At 44.6% G+C, this 13806-nt stretch overlaps 1 protein-coding gene across 8 annotated transcripts in view; it reads left to right on the forward strand.

The window, feature by feature from the left end:
* NEU1 (neuraminidase 1) overlaps positions 1 to 13806 on the forward strand; it is a 48191-nt gene that overhangs the window by 25126 nt on the left and 9259 nt on the right. For 7 of the 8 annotated variants that reach the window (XM_053297504.1, XM_053297508.1, XM_053297506.1 and 4 more), the window contains exons 3-4: positions 4722 to 4984; positions 7550 to 7735. In XM_053297504.1, the coding sequence (XP_053153479.1) occupies positions 4722 to 4984; positions 7550 to 7735 (449 nt within the window). The remainder of the gene's footprint in view (positions 1 to 4721; positions 4985 to 7549; positions 7736 to 13806) is intronic. The other variant, XM_053297509.1, reaches the window with a different exon arrangement.

Consider the following 13806-nt stretch of genomic DNA (forward strand, 5'->3'; position numbering starts at 1 on the left):
ACAGGGCAGCACCGCCTAGCCCTGCTTTTAAACCTGGCTCTTAGCCAGGGTTAAGAGCTCACGCGAGCCCTTAACCTGGGCTCCAGGTTGTATGTTTAGCCCCAGCGGACACCGAGATGGTGCCTAGAGTGCCTGTCTCCTGGGGGAATCCCTCAGTGCATGTTGTGTGGTAAATCATGGGATATCTGGAGGCTGGGACACATCGTCCTGGCCTCCGGAGCTCTGCGCTACAACACACAGCATGGATAATCTTGGAGCACAGAACACACTCCCAGAAACAGGCAACCGTTTGTCTGGGGTGGGGAAAGTGAGTTTAACCAGCCTTCCGCCCCCACCCCCACCCCCCACCTGCCCTGTCGTGTAAACGACCTCAATGTCTGAATACATTGAGTTGTGATGGAAGGACATGCACTATGCAAGTTTGTTTGGGTGTGTTAACCCTATCCTATAACCAGAGAGTTGAACCATATGTGAAACTGAACCTAAAAACTGGTTCCGCAAGGTTTTTTAGTGAGCTGGATCTGAACTTAAACCTAAGATTTCTTGGTTGCCTTGAACCAGAACTGAACCACTATACCACAAATGGTGGTAACTAGTTCAAAATGTGTGCTTCAGTTTATCAGGCACTCAGCTCTCATCTGCCTGATTAGTGTCTTGGTTTCCTGGTTTTTATCCCGTTGTATCTATTTGTGAAGTAGCCGCTTAATGGCACAGCAGGAAAATAACTTGCCTAGCAAGCAAGAGGCTGTCAGTTCAAATCCCTGCTGGTATGTTTCCCAGACTATGGGAAACACCTATATCGGGCAGCAGTGATATAGGAAGATGCTAAAAGACATAATCTCAGGCTGTGTGGGAGATGGCAATGGTAAACCCTTCCTGTATTCTACCAAAGAAAACCACAGGGCTCTGTGGTCTCCAGGACTCAACACCGACTCGACGGCACAACTTTATCTATTTGGGAAAACCTTTGTTTAATCATCATCATAAAGGTTTTCCCAAATAGATAAAGTTGTGCTGTCGAGTCAGTGTAGTTTTACAAAATAATAGATATTTTTTTCTCAAGGGAAATAGTTAACATATTCATTTTATGGAGTCACACTGCAAGCAGCAGAGTTTGATGTTGCTCTGTATGAAATTTATTTGTTACATTTATAAACCGCCTAACACATGAATCTCTAGGTAGTGTACAGAACTTAAAACAATAAATAAAACTCAATTAAAAACAATTAAGATAATTTAAAAACCATCAAAATCTAAAAAATAGTTTTAACAAAGCATTTTTAAAAAAATGTTATCTAAACTGGTTCAAAACTAGTTCAAAGTACCTGAACAATTTTTTTTAAAGTTAGCAACTGAAGTGGAGAGTTAAAAAATACTGGTGGAGCTGAACCCACAATTTTAATAACTCCAGTGCCTACAATATGCACTCATTACTTGAGTGCTGGGCACTGATGGTCCAACAGCTGGAAAGCAGAAGCAAGCCATATTCTCACCTTCCTTTTCATATATTGACTGCCTGGAGGGGGAACAGGATTGCACTCCATCAGGGCTTCAAGCTGCCGTAACATGCTGGAGAACCTACCCCACCTCTCAAATAAGCACCCATTACTGACTCAAGTAACAGCAGGGAATTATGTGGCAGTGGTGGTGGAAAGAGGGAGCAGTTACTTGCTGGCAGTGCAGCCAACAGCGGCAGATCAACCGTGCAGCTGCCCTCCTGGGCCAAAAGGCAAGACAGCAGCCAGACACCTCCTGGCCTCCACAAGATGGTAGCCTAGCCCTTGTTGTGCTCCAGGTCTTCTAGGGCAGTCTGTACATGCTCTACTGCATAAGCACTAGGAGTCTGGCACAGCCTTGCTTGGGTTCCATATCTGTGCTGGCTATTGAGAGAAACACACACCAAATTCCTTTATGCATTTATTTAGAGCAGGGTTTCCATGTCCACAATGGACATGGCTGGGGATGATGGGAGTTGTAGTCCATCGATATCTGGGAGCCCAAGGTTAAGAAACCCTGATTTTGAAGAACAGAGGAAAGTGTATAATAAAAAGCGATGATGATGATTAGCCAGCTCACAGTCCAATTACCCAGAACCAGGATGGGGGAAATTAAAAAATGGGGGGAAAGAGGGATGAGGATAGATTAAAACAGAGTCTGTTTTGAATATCATACTAGGGACAACCACTGGGCTGTCGATGCTTTGGGTACGTAGCTTCCAAAGAAAGGGGGGCCCTCTGGAGCCCATAGCTTGGCAAAGTGAGGAGGCTCAGCTTCCCCCTCGCTTCATTCAGTTCTCTCTCTGTGGTCCTCTGTGTGGTCCTCTACTTTACTAGCCTTCCTTTGGAGGGGGCGGGTACCCCCATGCTGTCTGTCAGTTTTATCACTTCTGCAGATGCCTTCCCTCTGCTAGCTCCAGTGTGCAACCAGGAAAAAAATATTGTCCTTGAGAATAAAAAGGCCCTGGTATGTCCATTCAGTGAGCAATTAAGGCAGAAAAGGTTGGGGGAGGAAGGAGGGGTGTGGATTGCAAGGGAAGGACGGGTTATTCTAATACACATCTAAGAGCAATAAAGGCCAGATGGCTCAGAGGCAATTAGGCAGTCAGAGAGGTGTTTGCAGCATTGTCTCTAAGCAAGCGGTTTTCTTGGTTCATACATCTCCCACAATTCCCCTCAAAGCTCATGCCTCCAGCCATAGCCGAATAGATTCTGTTCACTTGGTGAGGGGTTGAAAAATATGGGCTGGCCCATTTGTCCATGACACCCTCTGACCTCCACACATTTGGCAAAAGGTGAGAATGGGCTTATCCATGTGTAGAACTACACACACACACACACACACACACACACGAGCCCTTACATGCATACAGTTGTACAAATGTAGAGCCCTATTCTTCTGAATAGTTAGGACAGAGCCAGTGAGTGTGATCTCACTTCCCCCTCACACATTCAGTCAGCATGTGGAGGGATGATGAGACCAGAGCTGAGGTGGGCTAAGATAACATTTTTATTCTAGACAAGAAGCTGAAGCTGCCACTAGGGATGTGCATGGAACCAGTTCGAAGGCCCTTTTATGGGCCTTCGAACCAGTTCAAATGGTGGGTGGTTCCACCAGTTCAGCAGTGGGGGGGTGTGCAGCTTTAAGAGCGGGGGAAGATGCACTTACCTCCTGATGCATTTCCCCCACCGGCGCTCAATTTCTGAAACATCTGTCGGGGCGGCAGCATACCGCCCTGCCACCCCCTTTGCTACGTTTTCTGGAAGTACCCGGAAGTAGCGCGTCCCCTACTTCCGGGTACTTCCAGGAAACATAGCGAAGGGGGCAGCAGGGAGGTACACTGCCACCCCGATTGATGTTTCAGAAACTGAGCACCAGCAGGGAAAATGTGGCGGGGGTAAGTGCATCCTCCACCGCTCTTAAAGCTGCACCCACCCACCCCCGCCATTGAACCGGCCCCTGCCAGTTCCATGCACATCCCTAGGTAGAGGAAATACCACCACGTCTGGGTTGGAAGGGCACAAGACAGGCAGCAATGAAGGGAGTGGCTTAAGTTCAGAGGAACAGTTTAATGACTTCCCTCAACAGTGAGTTCATTGAAGAAAGAGGAAAGTTACTGTCTGAGGGAGTGTAAGACAGCTTGGATCTAAATAGCAAGTATCAGCCTGGGATTGGCTCTCCTGGATCACCTGATTCCTACAGATTCCCTGTTGACCTGCAGCCCTGGTGGTACGGGGAGTACGAATTCATGCCTGACCCAGAGGGGAACTAGTTAGAGCCCTGCAGCACATATGTGTGGATTCCAATATTATAAAAGGCAAAAATCTTTTAGATCCCTGCTAATTGGGCAAAGAAGCACCTTTTTAATGTGGTGATTCTCTTTAGCAGGGGGAGAGTAACTGTCTCTCTCCACCCCCCAGTACAGTACTTACAGTGACTGTTGCTGGTGTCTATCTTATGTTTCTTTTTAGATTGTGAGCCCTTTGGGGACAGGGAGCCTATCTATCTATCTGTCTGTCTATCTATCTATCTATCTATCTATCTATCTATCTATCTATCATTTCTAAACTGCTTTAGAAGCTTTTGTTGAAAAGCGGTATATAAATATTTGGGTTTTTTAAAAAAAACTATTTACAAATTCTACTTCAATTGAACTTTTAAGTATACGTGTTTAGAGCTGTGCTATGTATCTCATACAAGTTAAAATCCCATAAACAAAATTCACATATTCTGCCTACTGACTGGAGAAAACTTGTCCTGGCCTACTAGTTTGTGTTTCATAGTGGCTTTGTCTGTAAAAATCAGTAGATATTTTCACAACTTAAGCGTGTTCACCTGCTAATGTCTGCAGATCAAGACGTTGTTAAAGACACAGGAGCAGGGTCTAGCATGGGAAGTTGGCAACTCTGTTCTAGGTCCATAAGAAGCAACAGGAGACTGTGAAGGTTGTTTAGCAATGATCATATGTGCACATCTTGCTTCTTGCTACTGTGCAAAGATGGCTGCCTACATGAACAGAAAAGCAGTAGAGATGAGGATATGTACTTTCTAGGAGTACATCATTTGGGGAAGGAATGCAGGAGGCCTCACAAACATCTGTGGCCACTTCCTTTGGCAGTGCTGGAGTCCCAGGCAACTACCTAACTTGCTTTGAGGCCTGCCCTGGCCCTGACCTGTACGTTGCCACAGAGAGACACTGGTATGCCTTTGCCTGTCTTTCCCAGGTGCTACTTGGAGTCCAACGTCATTCATTGTTGACGACAGTTCCCTGACAGATGGCCTCAACCTTGGGGCTGTGGTGGTGGATTCAGAAAAGGACATGGTGTTCCTGATATACACTCTCTGCGCCCACTACAACCAATGCCTCACTGCCAGCGTCATGATCATCCGCAGCCATAACGATGGAGTCACATGGAGTGTCCCTCGGAATCTCTCTGAAGAGGTTGGCACAACCATGTTTTCCCCTGGGCCAGGCTACGGCATTCAGGTGAGACTACCTGAGTCAACTGTAAGAATTGCACTTGTTTACTTATTTGCCACTTTCCTTACAGACAGAGTGGTGCATAAGCTACAGTTCCACAGAAGGACAGAAAAAGCACAGAATATGTTACAGGCTGTAGAATTCAGCTTCCTGAGAATCTTAGCCCAATTCCCACTTTTATGTTTAAAAGTAATTTTTCTAACCTCATGGGTGCAGATATGTTTAAACGCACATGGGCAAGGCCTGTTGAAATCTCAGAATCCAGAGTGGCAGGGGTTAGGGTGGGTCAACAGTGCCCTCCCATGATTATCAAAACCAGAACAGATTTATTTATTTATTTATTTATTTATTTATTTAATGTTTGTTGACATTTTGTATTTTACATACATTTTTCCCTGTTTTCCCCAACCCCTTATCTCCGCCCCACCCCCACCACAAGCCTGACCTTCCCTCCCCTAGCCACCCTTTGCATGCTGTGCTGGCTGTGGGGAGGTGAGAAAAGAAAGGAGAGATAGAAGGAAAGAGAGAGAAGGAGAGGGGGAGCAGAAGGGGAGGGAGAGAAGAAGAGAAGGAGATACACACCATTGCACCAACATATGTGGGTAAATCAGAAAGGGTTTTTTAATTATTATTCTAAGAATAGTTCAATAAAGTTATCCCAGATATCTGACCATTTATCCAGTTTATTTACTTTTATGAGGGCCCATTTTTCATGTGCTGCTAACTTGGGCAGGTCATGCACCCATTCCTCACTCCCAACCAGAACAGATTTTGCAAAACTGCAAACTGCGTTATTAAAAGCCAGATAAATTATACAAACATCCCTCAATTTATTGTTAGATAGATTGCAGAATTCAGCTTATTTTGGCACAGATTTGGGGGTGGGGGGAGCACAGAATACACCCAATTCTGTTTAAAAATATCTAAAGCAATGAACAATTTAAAAATAATAATGATAATTTAGCATTTGTATAGTGCTTTTTAGAGTTCAAAGTGTGCCCTTCGTTCCTGGCTTCTCAACTATGAGTCCCCAGATGTTGTTGGACTACATTATCCTCAACCTTTGACCATTGTGGCCAGGAATGATGGGAGTTGTAGTCCAAAAACATCTGGAGACTCAAAGTTGAGAACCCTTGCCTTTGTCATTATGCACCTCACCTCGCTAGCCCCACCCCTTGTGTCAATTGGGGCATGATGCTGCCCCACCCCTCCCCTCCCCTCATGTCACTGGTCATGCCCCAGCTGACAGACTCACTATCAGGTTAGAAACCCTGCACTGATCGCTACTTCTCTTCCCAGTGGCATTCAGTGCTGTTCTCCAGCCAGCATTAAGCATCACCAGCTAATCTGTTTCTCTGTCCATCAGCAAATGTTTGCACTTTGTCTCCTCCATTTCAGGAGCAGACAAAGCACAGGGCTGCTGGAGGGGAGAGAGTGTGTGTGTATGAGGAAGACAAGCCACAACTATGCCTGTTGCCTGCCTCCGGTGGGTGTGTCACTACCTGCTGTAGCAGGCAATGGACACCCAGGAGTGATGGCAGCAGTCTCTCTGGCTGTTACAGCTGGCTGGCTCTCTTGTGCACATGCATGTTTTAAAGCGAGAGGGCTAGCCAGCCAGCACAGCCAGAGAGACCACTGCCAGCAATCCTGGGTGTCCGTTGCCTACTAAAGCAAGTAGTGACATGCCAACCAGAGGCAGGTAGCAGGCATCATACCATCCAGTCTTCCTAGCTGCGTGAATGCTGCCCCCATGCCATAGGTTGCTGACTAGGGATGTGCACGGAACCGCGCAAGGGAGGCTCGAAGGTGGCAGGGGTGCTGCTTTAGGGGTGGGGGAGGGTGCTCTTACCCCTCCTGATGTCCCCCCCCCCCCCCCGGGGCTGGTGTCCATTTTAGTCTCAAATCCCATCAGGGCAGCAGCGTACCTCCAAGCCGCCCTGTTGCCCCCGTTGTCCGGATATGACTGGAAGTATCGAATGCACCTGTGCACGTATGGCAGGCGCTTGCCAGACGCAATGTGCACACGCCCACACTGGCATGCACAGGCACACCGGATACTTCTGGTCATATCCGGACAACGGGGGCAACGGGGCAGCAGGGAGGTACGCTGCCGCCCCGATGGGATTTGACTAAAATGGACCCCGAAAGCAGTGGGATCTTCCCCCGCTCTTAAAGTTGGAAACACACACCCATCAAATTCTTCTAACTGGTTCAGAGGCCCATAAAAGGCCTCTGAACCGGTTCCAGGCACATCCCTATTGCTGACCCCTGGCTTAGAAAATCAGTCAAATCTCTTTAAACCATGGAGCCTTTCAGTGGAAGGGGTGGTTCCAATCCACTCTGCCTGGGCAGCAGTCATAAAAACCAGCTGTCTGCTCCAATCAGCTGCTGGAAATATACCCTACTGTCTTGTGGCCCTGCTTGGAGCTATCCAAGGTACTGACTCTGTTCCCCTGGGACCTGTCCAAGGTATGTGTCCCTCATGAATCCCTGCCTTGGTGGAGTCCTTGGCTTGGCCTGGAATGGGAGGTGAATGAGCCTGATTTTTGTCTCATCACTTTTGGGTTGCAGAAACACTATAAGCCCAATAAGGGCCGTTTGATTGTTTGCGGTCATGGAACAATCGAACGGGATGGGATCTCATGCCTCCTTAGCGATGACCACGGCTTGAACTGGAGGTATGGGAGACAGCCCCTGCTCGGGATCCCTTATGGCGAGAAGAAAATTTTCAATGACTTCAACCCCGATGAATGCCAGGTAGGTGGGATCCTGAACACAGACAGTTTGCTGCATTGTTGCAGGCAGCAGACAAATAAAGAGTAACTTTATGTCTGTGTTACATGGAAGTGCTTGTTGTGATAACTGAATATAAGAACAGCCCTTCTGGATTAGGCCTGTGATGTATGTTTTACTTTAAATGGAATGGTTCGGAGGTGTGCTCTTCTAGCACACCTGTGGATCATGAAAGATACTTAAGGAGCGTGCCTTTTGGGAGAGGCAGGCTTTCGCATCCTGGGAGGCCCATACGTGGTGGCCTGTGTTGTCTTCATTTCCTCTCCTCCTTAGCAATAAAACTGTCTTCCATAAATACGGATTCTTGTGTGTTGGACTCTCTGCTACAACTTTGGGACACAGCCTGACATTACATGGTGTCAGAAGAATGGATTTATTTCGACCCCCGCGACCACTAGTTCTGCAAGGTAATTTGGCTGAGAACTGGAAGCGATGGGATCAGTCTTTCCGTTGGTATTTGACTGCAGCTGGACTTGATAAAGTAGCAAATGAGCGGCAGATAGCTATTCTCCTGAACTGTGTAGGAGAGGAAGCAGTATTGATTTATAATACGTTTGTTTTTTCTGGCAGTGAGCCAGATGATGTGGAGGAGGTGCTGGAACAGTTTAGAATCTATTGTACTCCCAGAAAGAATGTTATATTTGAACGTTATTCATTTTGGAATCATCCCTGGAAACATGGAGATACCATAGACCAATTTGTGACTGAGCTGAAATTAAAGGCAAACAGTTGTGAATTTGGCTCTGTATGCAAGGAGTTGATTAGAGACAAGATTGTTTTTACTGCAACAGAGAAGTTAAAGGAGAGACTTTTGAGGGAACCAGACCTGACTCTTGAGAAAGCAGTGCAAATATGCCAAGTAGCTGAAGTAACAGCGACTCAGCTGCAAACCATGGCAGACTGCTCCAAGCAAGTATACGAAATGTCTATGGTGAAGAAGGATTATGAAGAAAAGCCCGTTCAGACACTTGGACATAAGAAGTCACCTTCTGGATACAGACATGAGGGTGCAAGGAATAAAGAATGCTCTCAGTGTGGCATAATTCATAAGCCTCAAAGGTGTCCAGCTTTTGGAAAAACTTGTTACAAGTGTGGAAAGAAAAACCATTTTGCTAACATGTGTGTCTCAGTTTCAATGAGTTATAATAGAGGACAACAAAAACATCAAGTGCATAATTTAGAGTTGCATAGTTTGTTTATAGGAGAGTTCTCTCAGAATACAATGGAATTTGATGATTGTCGAGCCCCAGGATGGTATGCAGATGTGAATTTAAGAGGGCTTATAGTAAAGTTTAAGCTGGATACAGGAGCTGAAGCAAATGTGTTGCCAATTAAGATATTTAATGAGTTACCAGGTCAGAAGGTATTAACCAAAAGTGAAACGACTCTTGTAGCTTATGGGGGAGTACACATAAAGCCGCTGGGCACTATCGTTATTCCAGTGTATACAGGAAAGAGAGAAGTGAAACTACTGTTTTATGTGACTGATATATCAACCCTTCCATTGCTAAGTAGGGAGGCTTGTGAGATTCTGGATTTGGTTCGTCGTGTTGATGTTATAAGATCAGTTGAATTTGTATCATGTGAACAGTTGTTTACATTGCATTCTGATGTTTTTGAAGGTCTTGGTGAATTTGAAGGTCCTTATCATATACATGTTGATACAACAATTCCCCCAGTGATACATGGCTGTAGGAAGGTACCATTTGTAATACAAGACAGGTTAAAAGAGACTCTAGAACAAATGGAAAATGCAGGGGTCATAACTAAAGTTGTGGGACCTACAGACTGGGTAAATAGCCTAGTTATCACAGAAAAGAAAAATGGGAAGTTGCGTATATGTCTTGACCCATGTGATTTAAATAAGGCAGTTCGCAGGCAGCATTATACAATTTCGACGATAGATGATGTATTGGGTCAGTTAGCTGGAATGAATTTTTTTACAGTTGTAGATGAAAAGGATGGTTATTGGCAGGTGAAATTAGATGAACCCTCATCACGTTTGTGTACATTTAATACACCATGGGGAAGATATTGTTTTAATCGCTTGCCATTTGGACTTAAATCTTCCAGTGATGTGTTTCAACAAAAAAATGAAGAGACTTTTGGACACATAAAAGGAGTATATATGATTGCTGATGACATGATCATAGCAGCTAGAACCTCTGAGGAGCATGATCAGATTTTGCATCAGGTAATGGAGACAGCAAGGGCAAAGAACATTAAATTTAATAAGGAGAAGATCCAGTTTAAAGTTGACTCAGTGAAGTATATGGGACATATAGTAACAGCTCAGGGGGTTAAAGTAGATGAAGAGAAAGTGAAGGCTATTCGTGAGATGCCACCCCCATATGATAGACAAGGCGTTCTTAGGTTTCTAGGATCTGTCCAATATTTGTCAAAATATATTCCTAGGGAGGCGGAGTTGACTGCCCCTCTGAGAAATTTGTTGAAAAAGAACGTGTTATTTCAGTGGATGCCAGAACATCAGAAGGCTTTTGAAGTAGTTAAACAGCAGTTGTGTCAGGCACCTTTACTTCAATATTTTGATGTCAAAAAATCAGTAGTTGTGCAGGCAGATGCGTCAAAAGATGGTCTGGGAGCATGTTTGCTTCAAGAAGGCAAACCAGTGACTTATGCTTCTAGATCTCTTAGTTTATCAGAACAGAATTATGCACAAATAGAGAAAGAATTGCTGGCTGTGTTATATGCTATGAGAAAATTTCATCAATATGTATTTGGTAAAGTTGTTTTAGTCCAGACTGATCATAAGCCATTGGAGGTAATATTTAAAAAATCGATTGGAAGTGCTCCTGCTCGTTTGCAGCGTATGTTATTACAGCTTCAAAGATACCAGCTTGATATAGTATATACCCCGGGTAGACAGATGTATCTTGCAGATATGTTATCGAGGGCTGCAGTAGATCCACCTAAGAATGATGAAGAACAATTAGAGGGGGAGAGAGTTATACACAAGCTGAGTGCGGTAGCTATGCATTCAGAAGGAGTATCTGCTATACAGGAGGCAACAAGTCATGATAATCAGCTCCAGGCAGTAGTGGCTCTTATAAGACAAGGGTGGCCACAATACATGAAAGATGTACCTCTCCTTGCAAAGCCATTTTGGCCTATGAAGGACTCGATACGCTATGAGGATGGTATTATTTATGTAGATGAAAGGATAGTTATTCCATTGTCCAAGAGGCGAGAAATTCTCCTTCAGTTGCACGAGTCACATCAAGGTGTCCAAAGGACTAGAACTAGGGCAAAAGAAATAATGTATTGGCCTGGGATGGGCAATGATATTGAAACAATGGTGGGAAACTGTCCAATATGTGTGCATTATGCATCCGGAAACCAAAAAGAACCACTTATACCACATGAGATTCCTAAATTACCGTGGGAAAAAGTTGGTATAGATATTTTTGAATATGGTTCCTTACCATTTCTTCTGGTGGTGAACTATTATTCAAAGTATCCAGAGGTGTTGAGTTTGCCAGACAAGACGGCAGGAGCAGTGATTAATAGATTGAAAGTAGTGTTTGCACGCCATGGGATTCCAAGGAGTATTGTGAGTGACAACATGCCATTTGCTGGTCGTGAGTTTAGGCAATTTGCTTAGGAATGGGGTTTTGAACAATTTTTCAGTAGTCCAGGATATCCCCAGTCTAATGGGACGGCAGAGAGAGCAATACGCTCTATAAAACAACTCATTAGAAAGGCAGAAGATGCCCAGGTAGATTTATACATGGCATTGCTAGAATATCGGAATACACCTGTCACGGGCATGGAGTATTCACCAGCCCAGATGCTGATGGGTAGAATGTTGAGAAGTAAACTTCCAGTGACTACTGATTTATTATGCCCAAAGATACCTCATGGGATCTATGAAGGTTTACAGAGAGTTCAGAAGAGGCAAAAATACTTTTATGATCGGACTGCGAAGTCTCTTAAGCCCCTGAAAGAAGGAGATGAAGTATGGGTAGAGAACAAAGAAGGGTGGTTTCCTGCGGTGGTAATAAAGAATGGTGATCAACCCCGTACATATCGGGTGATGACGTCCGAGGGACGTAGTTATTGGCGAAATAGGCGGAAGTTAAGGTATCGCAGGAGGAATGAAGAAGAAAATGAGATGAGGGACGATATCATACAGAGCATGCCTATAGTTGCACAGCATGATCAGTTATCAAACATGTCTAATGGGAGTATGGAAGAGGCCAAGTCAAGAAATGATGTAATAGATGAGACACATGTTGAATCTGATGAAAGGAGTCCTAGGTATATAACATCATATGGTAGGCGTGTCTTTTCGCCAGAAAGATATATACCTGGATAATTGTTTTAATTTCTTGTCTTTCTTTTAATGTGTATACATTTGTATTCATGATTTTAATTGTATTCTTGTTTTATTTCTTTTATTTTTGTGAGAAGGGAGATGTGATGTATGTTTTACTTTAAATGGAATGGTTCAGAGGTGTGCTCTTCTAGCACACCTGTAGATCATGAAAGATACTTAAGGAGCTTGCCTTTGGGGAGAGGCAGGCTTTAGCATCTCTGGAGGCCTTATGTGGCTGGCCTGTGTTGTCTTCCTCACCTCGCCTTCGTAGTAATAAAACTGTCTTCCATAAATACGGATTCTTGTGTGTTGGACTCTCTGCTACAACTTTGGGACACAGCCCGACATTACAAGGCCCAAGGCCCATCTAGTCCAACATCCTGTTTCACACAGTGGCCCACCAGGTGCCTCTGAGAAGCCCAAAGGCAAGAACTGATGGCATGGCTTCTCTCCTGCTGCTGCTCCCCTGCAAATGGTATTTAAAGGCATTTTGACTCTGAGGCTGGAGGTGGCCTATAGCCACCAGACTAGTAGCCATTGATAGACCTGTCCTCCATGAATATGTCTAAGCCCCTTTTAAAGCCATCCAAGCTAGCAGCCATCACCACATCCAGTGGCAGAGAATTCTAGAGAATAAGTTAATTATGCACTGTGTGAAAAAGTACTTCCTTTTGTTGGTCCTAAATCTCCTGGCCTTCCATTTCATGGGATGACCACTGGTTCTAGTGTTGTGAGAGAGGAGAAAACATTTCTCTTTGTCTATTCTCTCTACTCCTTAATTTTATACACCTCTGTCATGTCTACCCTCAGTTGTCTTTTTTGTAAACTGAAAAGCCCCAGAAGCTGTAGATTTGCCTCATAATGAAGGTGGTCTAGGCCCCTGATCATCGTGGTTGCCCTCTTCTGTACCTTTTCCAGTTCTACAATGTCCTTCTTAAGATACGGTGACCAGAACTGTATGCAATACTCCAAATGTGGTCGCACCATAGATTTGTATAAAGGCATGATAATATTAGCATTTTTATTTTCAATCTTCTTCCTAATGATCCCTAGCATGGAAATTGCCTTTTGCACAGCTGCTGCACACTGATTCAACACTTTCAACAAGCTGCCCACCTTGACCCCAAGATCTCTCTCCCGGTCAGTCACTGACATCTCAGACCCCATCAGTATATATGTGAAGTTGGGGTTGTTGATGTTTTGCCCCAGTATGCATCACTTTACACTTGCTTACATTGATCTACAGCATTTGTCATTTTGTCACCTACCCCCCACAGTTTGGAGATATCCTTCTGGAGCTCCTCACAATCTCTTTTGGATTTCACTACTCTAAATAGTTTAGTGTCATCTGGAAGTTTGGCCATCTCACTGGTTACCACAACTTCTGGATCATTTATGAACAAGTTAAAGAGCACTGGTCCCAGTACAGATCCCTGGGGAACTCAACCAGTGTGGTGTAGGAGAGCCAGTGTGGTGTAGTGGTTAGAGTGCTGGACTAGGACCAGGGACCCGAGTTCAAATCCCCATTCAGCCATAAAACTAGCTGGGTGACTCTGGACCAGTCACTTCTCTCTCAGCCTAGCCTACTTCACAGGGTTGTTGTGAAGAGAAACCAAGTATGTAGTACACTGCTCTGGGCTCCTTGGAGGAAGAGTGGGAAATAAAATGTAAAAATAAATAAATAAATAAATAAATAAAT

Source organism: Hemicordylus capensis, chromosome 2, assembly GCF_027244095.1.
Source record: "Hemicordylus capensis ecotype Gifberg chromosome 2, rHemCap1.1.pri, whole genome shotgun sequence".
NCBI classification, from domain to species: Eukaryota; Metazoa; Chordata; class Lepidosauria; order Squamata; family Cordylidae; genus Hemicordylus; species Hemicordylus capensis.